Below are 12381 nucleotides of genomic sequence, written 5' to 3'. Positions count from 1 at the left end.
AAGCAGGCTAACGGTTGTGAGGGATGCGTAGCACGGGATATCTACTTGTGATCTGCTGCGGATATGTGACCGAGCGTCCATTAAAACGAATGAGGTCAGCATCAAATGTCGAGCTATTTAGGTCAAGGGTTTTTTTGCCGTTACAAGAGTCAATTTTCGGACATTTTCCAAGTTCCTGAGATAAATATATAGAATTATGATGAGTCAAGATCTACTTATACAGTTAAGTGGATTACAGAACTGATCTATAACCAGAATACTGGATATTGGACAACCATTAGCCCTGACTTCGTGTTATTTGAACTGCAACGTTACGGCGTGGTGTACATGGTTAAATTTCTGTGCCAAAATACATAGCGGTCGACATTTTTATCTATACATATATTGCAGTTCATCATGCCGAAGTGCATTAAGATGGATCGTTTTCGATACATAAGCAGTGAGGCTTGGCGTGCTCTAACAGCAGTAAGAACCAGAGATTTCACAAACCTATTTTGCTTTTAGATCGAGATGGGGCTAAAAAATCATGAAGTCGTGCCTCCGGAGTTGGCACTCAAAATTTCTCACCTCAGACGAAGTTGTATCGGCTTCAGCCATCTAGTTCAAGAACAGTTGATATTAAATAAGTTGGTAGCCTACGAAACTGATAACAGACATTGTAAGTGTTCCTCATGATGACCATGATCTTATCTGAAATTAACTGTTACAGTATACAAGCAGTTAACGTAATGCTAATTTGCTTGCATATCTTTAACTGTGTTACTATGATATTGGTGCTTCTGAAGGTTAATAATGTATTTTCTTTCCAGCTATGAAAGGATATCGTCTTACCAACTTGGGCTATGACTACCTTGCTCTTAATCAGCTTTTCAAATCAGAACAATTGGCAAGTCTTGGAACAATGATTGGGGCTGGAAAAGAGTCTGATGTCTACATAGCTACTGCCGGTGCGCGCTGTGGGCGTCTGTCAGACGATTCAGAAGACCTTTTGGATGAGTTTCCAAAAGAAGGTGATGCAGTCGTTGTTAAATTTCACAGACTTGGGAGAACGTCATTCAGAAAAGTGAAGGAAAAACGAGAGTATCATCAACACAGGAGTAGTTGCTCTTGGTTGTATTTGGATCGTCTAGCATCTAGACGGGAGTTCGTTATGATGCAGGTAAGTGGATGTCCCATCCTAAAGCTTCCTAGAGCCTTCGGAGTAAGGGCATTCCCGTTCCTATCCCTTACACCCACAACCGAAATGCTGTCGTCATGTCATATGTTGCTGATAGCTTGCCACTTTACAGAATACTTCCTAGTATTTTGAATTCCAATGAGTCTGCTCTTGCACGATCACTTTACTATCAAGCCAAAGATATATTGGAGAGGGTTGCTTCTCTTGGTCTTGTTCATGGTGATTTGAATGAGTTTAATCTGATGGTTTCCGATTTGGACCCTGAACAAAATATGGATATTAGTAATCCCAAGCTGGTTCTAATTGACTTCCCTCAAATGATCAGTCGTGACCACAAATTAGCTAACACGTAAGCTTTTTTCAGCTAAATAATACTTTCCGAGGTCATTCTATATTTTTAACACCTCGGATTTCTCTTTATCGGTTACACTCCAGAACGTACGTAAACGTCATGATGGTATTCAACTCATTTGTTTTAGTACAAGCTGTTTGTAGGACTCCTGCTTCATCCAGTGGTTTTCTCAATGTTACTTCAACAAAGTCACTGTTGGTATGAATCCTTCAGAAACCATGACGCTCAAAACTTAATCTACAGAATGGTTCGAGTGTATTGAATCACAAAACACTACAAATCTTGCCCCAACGTAGTCGTGTTTAGCCGTCTTCACTGTTGTGTTAAGGCGTAAAACCTTTATCGCAAGTATTTTCGTTCTACTATTGTCTTCTACAAAGGTATTTGAAGTACAGTCATTAGATTTGGAATTATCTGAGTATTTATCACTGGAGTTTGATGCGATGTGAACCTCCTAGCACACCAGGTGTCAGGATTATTAGTATCAATCCGAGAAACACCGCCGAGTTGATCAAAAGTGGGACGCGGTCCTTGGAAACGATGTTGCTAAAGAAACTTATCAGTCTACAGATTCGTTGACTATCAAATTGATCCATGTTGGTAAAAGCAGGCTACATGGTTGGGGTCCTCGTTATGCTAAATTATATATCTTGAAATTGGTCATATGGTCAATCCTTTAAGTCGGTGTTTCATAATGGTGACACCAAGTGAACTTTCGTTACTGTGCTGAAAAATACACTGCGGAACCTTGACATTACTAACATGATATTCTCACAGAATATAAACTGTTTGACAATATAGAGGGATCATTCAATACAACAACTCGGAGACAGTCTCAGCTAGAAGTCAGATTGCATGTTGATTGTGACTACCAGTGGTCAGTCAGTCATAATCAGCATAAAACCTGCCACAAGCATGAGTTGACCCAAGTTCTGATTATCAAACTATCACAATGAAATGAAATTGATAGGTGTACCAAATAATTTGACAGCAATCATAATGGGGAAGACTTGATATAAAATATGGTTCAAAAAGATGAAGTGGGAAACTGTATATGAGGGGATACTAGAACTCACAATTTAATGTAAGACAAAGAAAACCTATCTGCCTCCCTATAACCGATTCTGAGTCATTTCACCCTACGTCCTCACCCATTGATTGCGGTTATCACGCTAACCCCAGCTAGGTAGTCTGCATCTGCCAATGTGGTTCATGCTAACAATAGTAGAACCGAAGGAAGTAAAAGAAATCCGGCAAAATGCGTTATATTTAAGTTGAGTGGCTGTTGCTTCTTATTATCCGTTGACACAGTCGCTTTCGCTTCGAAAAACAATCCTGAGATTCGTGTGGCTGTTCAAAGTTCGCTTGAAAACCCACTAAAATCGATAATCCCATTAATAATGTGATGAATTGACATGGAGATGTTCGACCTGAAACATTTTCTCGATTCTTAAAGTTTGCTAACAACACTTGGGACTGACAGATTTTGATTTCACAGCACTGATTAAAATTTAAAGCATTCATGTCTGAAAATCACTCTATACCTCACTTCTCTACTTTATTAGCGTTTTGGGTGTGATCTCCAAATCCCGGAACTTTCAGAATCAGTTACTTAAATAAATGTCTCAATAATGTAAGGTTTTAAGATCCTGTTACCGTAGCAGATGAGCACCACGAAAGTGTCTTCCCAAATAGAGATTAAGTTTGAGAATGTTTGGCACATATTCCACATCTACCATGAACACAATAGTAGATTTCATATTCTCCACCCATCACTAAGTATGCGCTGTATTATAGGTAAGCAATAAGTTGGCTGGCATCATAAAGGTTCATACAAACATAAACAACTTAGTGAACTTTATTATATATTTTCGGTTTCAAATGTCTTCCCGGTAAGTGTAAAAGTAATTAAGCTATTACCAACCAATGTTGACACAGAAATACTTTCTGTAGCTGGTGTTTAAAATCGTATGGCTAAATTGTAGGTTGACTATTTTGGGTTTACGAGTTATTGATTACGTCAATTTTGAATGATAGTTAGAAATCGGTCAAAGTAGTTGATTTTTTCTTTCTTCATCTGTTTCATTGAGTTCTCTTTTTAACCTCATTTTCCGCTTAGTTTTTCTGTTTCCACAAATGTAATGTATATCAACATTCGTCTATAAACCGTTGTGTTAATTCCTACATTAAGTATCCATTTTAAGTCCAGGAGTTTAGAAATTAAGGTATCGTTTTGAGAGATTTTCAAATATATTTTATTTTCCTTCTCTATTAGTCAGTATGCTTCTTTTCTCACTTTTTCTCTAGTATTTATGAACGAGATGCAGAAGGTGTTGTCAACTTTTTCAGCCGTTATTTCGATATTCCACTCGACGATCTACCATCTTCCCTCGATTCTATCAAGTGAGTTTTTTCCCTCGTTTCCTTTTTGCCTTTTGGGTTACTATTTTTATTTATTTTACCACACAAACACTGGTATAATCGGGTACCAAATACATATGCGTCACAAAATAACAGTAAGGTTGTGGAGAGACAAAGGATGTAGGGTGACTATAATAAATGAAGAACAACAATGGACAGAAATTAGTGAGTGAAATAATAATGATAACAGTGGTGGGAAAAGCAGTCCAGTTTTGAAGTAACGTTCACTTTTATGAAGAAAGTTGAAGCAGGGTAGCCACAGGCTCCTATTCCCGGCCACATCTGATAACGTTTCAAGCCACTGTTGGACCATCTCTAATTCCTCAACCAGAGAGTTCTTCATACTGTGACACCATGTCGTGCACCGATTACCTTTCCGCTTTCTCCAGCGTCGGGAAATACTGCACAATGTGGAATTTTCTGGGACGACATTTGTAGAATTAATCAAAGTCGGTGTTACAAGATAATAACTGATTGAATTATCATCGCTGCACCCGAACACACGATGCCGAACCATTGCATTACTAACATGGTGTTGCCACTGGATATCAGCACTCCTTCGAAGAAAACTATGCTCAAAGTCGTTTAGTATCCTCAACTTGGAGAAGCCAGGTCTCACAAGTATACAGCAAAACTGCTCTCACCGACGCGTTTGTAGATCCGACCTTTTGCACCCAGACTAATATCGAGAATGCTCCGAAGATTGTTCAAAGTCTTCCTCCAGGCAATAGACCCATACCACCACTACTTACATCCATCAGAGCTTTTTCCGGAACGTCATTTATAACAAAGTTGAAGTGGAATGGTGAGATTTAGCAGATCTGCCAACCTTACTGCTTGAATGAAAAAAGGAGAGAGGTGGTTGTATACACTCACTCTGCCTAAGGTGTTTGTATATAGGGTTTTTAAGATGTTAATAAACTCCTCAGACATATTCTTCAATAAAACAATCCCAGAAAACAGTCCTGTCCAACAAGTCACAGGCAACCCCAATGTCAGGAAACATGATTGTTGGACCGTAATAAATATGACGGTGTTCTAACATTTGGCGGAGGGTGAGGATATGATCAATACATCGTCAACCAGAACGAAAACCAGCCTGCTCTCCGTGAGTCAGTCTTTTTCGGGTTTTGAACAACATACGAAGTGTAACAGAAGCCAATAGTTTGGACGCAACCGTAAATAGACTTATCCCCTGATAGCTATCACAGGAACGACGTTAACCCCTTTTAAAGATAGGGGCAATTATCGACTCATTCCATGATATTGGAGCACCCTCTCTCTTTGTAAACAACTCAGTCGGTTCCTTAACTAGAGGGTTTCCACCACCTTTAAAAATAGCCGGAGATGAGTGGTCTGGACCTGGTGATTTGTGACTTTTTAGGAGTCGGGGTTCCTTGAGGACTTCTGCCTCGTTAGGTTGATCAGTCGTCATCGACCATAGAGAACAGGGTAGTCTGATGGATGTCGCCGGGCAACACATCATCTGAACCGTTACTCGAAAAACTCTGTCCATTGTCTAAGACGTCGGGAGATGTTATAACTTGGCATCCCGTCATCTCCACAGACTTCCTACTGTCAGTGACTCGTGACCAGTAGCAGCTGCTGTATCCAACTTGTTAGCACGCTCTGACCATCAGGCTTCTTGATCCTCACGCAAGCTTTGCACAATTCCACTACGCGACAATCTTCGTTTATGGTCAACTTCGAGGTCACCCGGAGTAAACCGACATGCTTCAATGGGTTGTGAGGAGCTCGTAGAAACCTAGTCTTTATAAGCGGGACGTTTTTTAATTTTAACTAATTTATCTCTCGTAAACGTAATTCTATCTTATCAAAGCAAACACTAGTTCATTGAGAAATCTATCCAAAATAAGATCAACATCTAACCACAAGCAAAATCAACATTGACTCTTAATAGATTAACCTCGCTTATCTACACTTACTGGGCTATAGAAGAAATAAATTAGATCACAGATTGGTTCTTTTTCAACAAATCACCGCTGCTAATCGTTTGTATCAGACGACTGAATTTATCTCACCAAATAATCCAGTACATACTAATTGTCAGTCAGTCACAACGTAGAACTTCGTACGTACGTACATCATTTCGAGTTGCCATACCACATTAGCACAGAGATGCAGTTTCCGATTCAAGTCCCATAGTGGTAGAAGTAGTAAGAGTATAAGCAATAATGTGAACGATTTGGGTTATTGAAGGAGTATAATCCAGTGAATTAAATTTGGAAAAAGAAAAAAGATAGGGACATGAAGAATTCAGAAAATTAGAATCTGCGAGAACACAAAGAGTGGATGCACCTTCGTCATTGCAAATGATTTTGAACCATGTTATTCAAGATCTCTAACCATCGATTGTTATCATCTCGCGAATCCCAACCAGGTAGTCTACACCTACCAACATGGCTCAGTGCACTTGTCAGTGACTTCATGGATTTGTGCCATGTTTTGGTCTGGCTGCCCCTAGCTTTCTTCCAACCTACTCTTACGCCATAAAACATTGCACGTCGGGCAGTCGGTGGTCGGGAATACGTAAGACATGTCCCAGCCATCTCAACTGATTAAGTTTCACTACTAATTGTTCCCATTGTAATCGTAATGTAAACTGTTGCACTTCTGCTTTTCATTTGTTCTGGTTGCTGTTCATGCTCTGTATCTTATCGAACCGAAGATCAGTGTATCAACTGTAGAATCATAGAAAAAACATCTATCCAAAAAGCCTTTATACTAATTGATTTAGTCCTAAATACTGACGTCGAAATACTTTAAGTCTTTGCAACTGTTCTTTTCAATTATTGGAATAGTAATACACTGTATAAATGCTCACATACTTTTTTGTTTATATCTTTAATTTATCCAATTAAATATCAAACTTATTCAAGACTATGGAAGTTCACACAAATTTTTTTCACTTGTCACGTCTTAAATCAAGTTGTGTGAACGAATTTCAGTAGGATATAGATATATAGCGAAAACTGCGAATAACACTCATATTTGAACATTTACTATAGGTCTAACAACTTTCAGCTACGAATTTGTGTTTACTAATGATCCTTGTGCACAGTTCACATACTAACCTACTTTACTAGACTCATTCCAGTCCTTAGTATCGATGACGGCAAAATATAGACCCTTACAAATGTCTAGTTAGCGGGTATTTAATCAAGTTGTTATTTTTAAAACTCCTTTTTAATGAGATTATTGTTGGTGGTGGTAAGTTAATTTTTCTAGCACACCGAATCCCAGTAATCAGTACCGTCATTCAAGTAAATCATACTAGATTTAAATTATTGTTGATGCTTAGTTTAGAGTTAGCAAATTATTTTTCAGATTTTGTATTTTAAGTAATTACATTTTCTATCTTTTTTGCAGACGGATTGATGATGTTGACTTGCACTTAAAAGCTCCGGGTTACATCTCCAAGAATGCTACAAATCGCCATTCTCAACATACAACAGAAGATTCACTCTTAGGCCCAGTTGCTCGACTTCAATTATCATCATCGGAAAATAGTGAAGTTGAGGAGAGTACCTGCGACTCTGATTCGGATAGCGTCGATTCTACTACTACTAATTCCCAAGAAAATGATCAATCGCAAATTGAAAGTGATGGTAAATCGGATTCAGAGGAAATAAACCACAATAAGAATAATAAAAAAGATATTACCAGTGTGCAGGGGACAGAAATTAAAACGGTACGTTTATTCTATAACCCGTACCAAATATTAGACGAAACATTCGTTCAATCTTTATAATTGTTGTTCAGAACTATTGTGAATCAGTTAGATATAGTAAAAAAGTCGAGAAAGAAGTGAAGATGGGTGTTAGAATGATATATTCTTTGGTAATAGTAATTCTAATTGAGCGTCATCAATACGTATCCTAAACTTTTTCTTTAAAAAACAATATATGGTTTTCTGAAAAGCCAATACTTAGTAAATTGCTCAATCCCTTCTAAGTTTGTTAAGATTCGCGAGTAAAGGTATCAGTAATCAGCTTTCAAATCATTTAGGTAAGAATGGTGGACAAACTACTCTGCAGAATAGTTTCAAGTGTTCCTTGGTTGCCCTGCCGTTTTAAGAGGAAGGTGTAGATCAACTCATTCACTAGGTAATTAAGTGTGAGTGGTTATGGTATTACCTGGACGCCCAAACCTAAGTAGGTAAAACGGAGTTCGAACCTGGGACTTAATGGTAGAAAGTTGAATGCCTTGACCATTAAGCCACCGCTCTGCATCATAGCAAAGTGTAAAGTACAATAAAACGACTATCTGATGTATGATGATATTCCATAGATTTTTTCCCTTCCTCTTGTAAAATATGTAATGTAGAATGTAGTGAAATCACCTTATTGTTCGAGTAATTTATTTCGTAAATTTACTTTAGAAACCTACCTTGATTACTGTTGAGGAAATTCGCGAGCGTAATCGTCGTGAAAGAAGACGTCAAAAACAGGTTGACTTCAATCGTCAAATCAAACGTCATAATCGTGCTGCTATAAAACGTCAGGGTCGTCTTAATATGAAGACTGAAGCATTACTTTTTGGATAACTCAAGTTGTTTTTTTTTGTATTTTGTTAATTATTCGACCAACAATATTTCAACAGATGTACCTATATTTTCCGCTATTAACATAAACTACTGTGAATATTTCAGAATCTTTATATATATATATATATATATATATATTGTACACAATATTAAGAAGGAAATTGTATAGTTACGGTATTTTAAAAATTTGGTTTTCTCGTAATTTCAGAACTTGTATTGTTTTTGATCTTGTTATTAACTTTATAATTTATAAATTGTAAATAAGTGATTTTCTGGTCAATAAATTACTGACTTCGCTTTTGTTCGACAGCACTCAAACAAACTTGCATGTAAAAATAGGAATTAAGCTAAGTCAACAAACATTCCCTTCAAATTAGAGCCTTAACATAGCTCGACACTGATTATTACGTGGGTTTTACAACAGTTGCTCTCTTTATTTCCCTTATATTTTTTCACAAATAATTGGGGATTGTTTATGTGTAAGGTAAACCAGACAAGTCAGTAAGGATGATCAAATTTGACAAGTGGAATCAAAGAAGTTATTCTTGCATCTTAGGTTCACTCAACTAAGTGTCACTTTCTGTAGTTTGTCTTATAAATTGCCTTATGTTAACCGATTCGGGCAGTTTTTGCTGACTAAGAATATTGTATTGGACCGATAATTTTTGAGATGCAATGGTGTTTGTCTTAACATTTTGTCAACAACTAGTCACAACATGTATTTTGATGTTAGTGGAGAGGATTTTGTCAATCATATTAAGGATGAAGTCACCAAAAAGGCAATCCAGTATTTTTTCGTAATGGTTTACATTTAACAAACAAGAACCCAGTTAAAACTAGTTTATGCATAACTATTAGGTGGGACGTTTGCTGTCAACACTCTGTGAATCCTAACAATTTACATACCATTACAACTTGTATTGTTTACCGAAAGTCCTGAACGAGCACAACAGTCACATTTACGGAGATCGCTGAGGAGTAACTATTGCTCGGATTTCATGCTCTTACCATTGTTAATAAACAGCAACGCTATGAAAACTCCCAGAATGTATTGTAAACCTCTGGTGTTCTGCCACTATATGCATTAACGTTTCATCACTTTTTCTGGCTAGACTTAGTTTTGCTAGTTTCTGTGATCATTGGCTAAAATGAATATAAGAATTTCAAGGACCTTCGAGTAGTTCGTGGTTGTCGGGATGGAGAAGTTTTATCAAATAAAATCAACTGTACTTTTAATATAGGTCCGAGGAAGTTGGGTTGCGTATCTATTTAAATAAACAAACTTCACTGGCCGGCTGGTTCTCGTTGTAATTTTAAGTAATAGTTCACGTGTTTATCTTTGTGCATAATTAGACTGCTGCGGTTGTATCACTAATAGCCGCTCTCGAAATCAAAACAAAATTTAATTATGTATCCTTCATTCCCGTTATATTTGGTGGTCGCATTGAAAATTAGTCAAGTAATTGAATTTATAAAGTATTTTAAATGAAAATTCACGTGGTCGGGCGTGACCCGAACTGACCATGTGTACGAGATCTGCTCTGTTTATTGATTTGTATTCCCCTTTAGATAACCATGTATAATGATGCTCAAATATTCGTTGACCAAGTGAGCGCTAATCAGATTTAGTAAATGAAATATCGGCTACGTGATACAGAAAACGGATTTCGAACACATTTGCTGAAGTTCAAAAGATATTTATTTCACACCTATGATAATATACTACTTTTTAAAACACTAAAATCCGTCTAACCGAAAAAAATAAATTCTAGTTTTATGAAATAAAAGTACTGATCGAATCTCGCGAGGCGGGATCATGGATACGCACTGCTGAAGAGTCCCATAATAAGACGAAACGGCCGTCCAGGTTTTCCATGGTGGTCTAGCTTACAAATGCAACAGGGAAATACACTATAGAGTGATTTTAGAGTTGAATAAAACAAATGAAGGATATTTAGATACTTTATACAGGTTATGTAGTGCTAGTGACTTAAACACTTGCAAATGGAAGATAATGTTTTTCTGTAAATAGTCAAACCTTTCAGAAAACGTAAGGAAGTAAAGACGGTATTTGATTGAAGTCGAAATGACAAATTCATTTGTGTAATAAGGAGATGAAGATTATCAGAACTATGTGTTCTGAAAATCTTGGTCTTCTTATTGCACTATCAAAAAGACTAATTGCTTGAAAATTCATTGGTGTTGGATATTTTGTATGGTCAGAATACCATATGAACTTCGTCTATATATATTTCCAATCACCTTTTTCATTTTTTTCTGTAATAAACATTCTAGCTTTTCAAGGCCTATCAATTGGAACTGGTATGATTTATTGTGGTTTTTTAAAGGGATTTCTGATGTATTTACATTCTATTCATTATAGATGAACTTGGGAAATAAATGTAAACTTTAGGCATTATTGATATGCAGTAATTATATTGTTATTGAAAGATAATATCTAGCCACAGTATTATACAGTTTAGGACTTAACTAAAGTTTCTACACAAAGTCAACTGACCAATCACCAGATGACATTTATGATAATCTAATAATCAGAAAACTGAATTTCTGGAGTTTCGCAACTTGATTTAAATCTTTTCATAGTAGAACAATCAACTTTTGCAGATAACAAAAGGTTTGAATGATAGAAGCAATTTACTTAAACCTTAATTTGTTGGAAATGATCAAGTCAGATCTTGTTAGTGACAGTCGTTTTTTTCACATTACTGTATTCAGGTTTTTAAATAGTACTCTTTTTTTTAGAAATTCTATATAGATACATATCAAACGGACTTTAAGTTCAGATGGTCAAATGATAGGTAGTAGTGAGTCTGGAAAAAACTACTCTTCTTCACTTAGGCGACGATGGTCTCCCAATTGAGTGATTATAAGTTGCCTATTCAACTAGATGATTAACCTCATAACATGAAATAATTACTATTGTGCAAAGCCATGAATAACTTTCAGTCATTCACTTACAGACAGTGTAGGATATAGTATGGATGCATATTAGTTCAAGTTGCCATATTCCACACTAGCATGGAAAGAGAGAGAAATTAACAAGATCAGAAACGCTGGAGAAATAGGTGAAAGTTGAATGCAGTTAAAGAACTTAAAGGAATAAATGAAGTTTAAGGAAGACAAAAGGTGATCGCGATTATAATGACACAAATGAATAAATGCTATAATGTATCTGAATCTTTGTGTATGAGAATCAAATTCATTATTATTATTATTGTTTCCTAGTTTAGACAATGAAAATTATTCCAATTCACTTTGAGCTCTAACCTACTAAAAATGTTTCACAAAGCGATTAACTATTAAGTTTCATTCTTAACATAATGATCAAAATACTTTCATGTTATGGTTAGTGTTAGATATTATAATTTAGTTAATGTCTTATTCCAAGTTAACAGATTTAATGGTATTTGGTTTGGAATTTTATCAAGCTCTCGAGAACATGATAAATAGCTCAAGGCAACACGCTTGTTATTATTGTTGTTGTTGTTTTCTTTCTGAAATATAAGGTGAAAACTTCGTTTGAACAAGCCAATAAAATAAATAATAAAAGCATAGCAATTGACAAGGACAAACGCATGAAAAAAAATAATTAGGTATTTCCTAATCACTTATGGGCGTAAATTAATTGCAACGTTTTTTCTCTTAATCGGATTGGTTGAAAGTAATTTTGGTTGCCCTTGACATCAAATACAACAATATTGGCACGTTTCTCAACTGGTTTTAATCTAATGATAGTATGAGAGACATTAACGTAGTTGAGAATGAGAAAAGATGATCGGTACATATGAATGATTTTTTATGTGCATACAAAATAAACACTTAGAATGTCAAAGAAAGAAATGT

The 12381-nt window shown here is 36.2% G+C and overlaps 1 protein-coding gene across 1 annotated transcript; it reads left to right on the top strand.

Annotated features, from left to right (window-relative positions):
• Positions 1 to 396: 396 nt before the first annotated feature.
• Positions 397 to 8517, top strand: Smp_043200 (putative serine/threonine-protein kinase rio2 (rio kinase 2); the record flags this gene model as incomplete). Its single annotated transcript, XM_018796885.1, has 7 exons — positions 397 to 465; positions 505 to 658; positions 810 to 1159; positions 1192 to 1526; positions 3837 to 3932; positions 7341 to 7662; positions 8353 to 8517. 7 exons carry the CDS (start codon positions 397 to 399, stop codon positions 8515 to 8517), a joined length of 1491 nt encoding a protein of 496 aa, XP_018651982.1.
• Positions 8518 to 12381: the final 3864 nt, after the last annotated feature.

This window comes from Schistosoma mansoni, chromosome 4 (genome assembly GCF_000237925.1).
Source record: "Schistosoma mansoni strain Puerto Rico chromosome 4, complete genome".
Classification (NCBI taxonomy): Eukaryota; Metazoa; Platyhelminthes; class Trematoda; order Strigeidida; family Schistosomatidae; genus Schistosoma; species Schistosoma mansoni.
The sequence above is the reverse complement of the archived record's forward strand: the minus strand, read 5'-3'. Positions and strand labels throughout refer to the sequence as shown.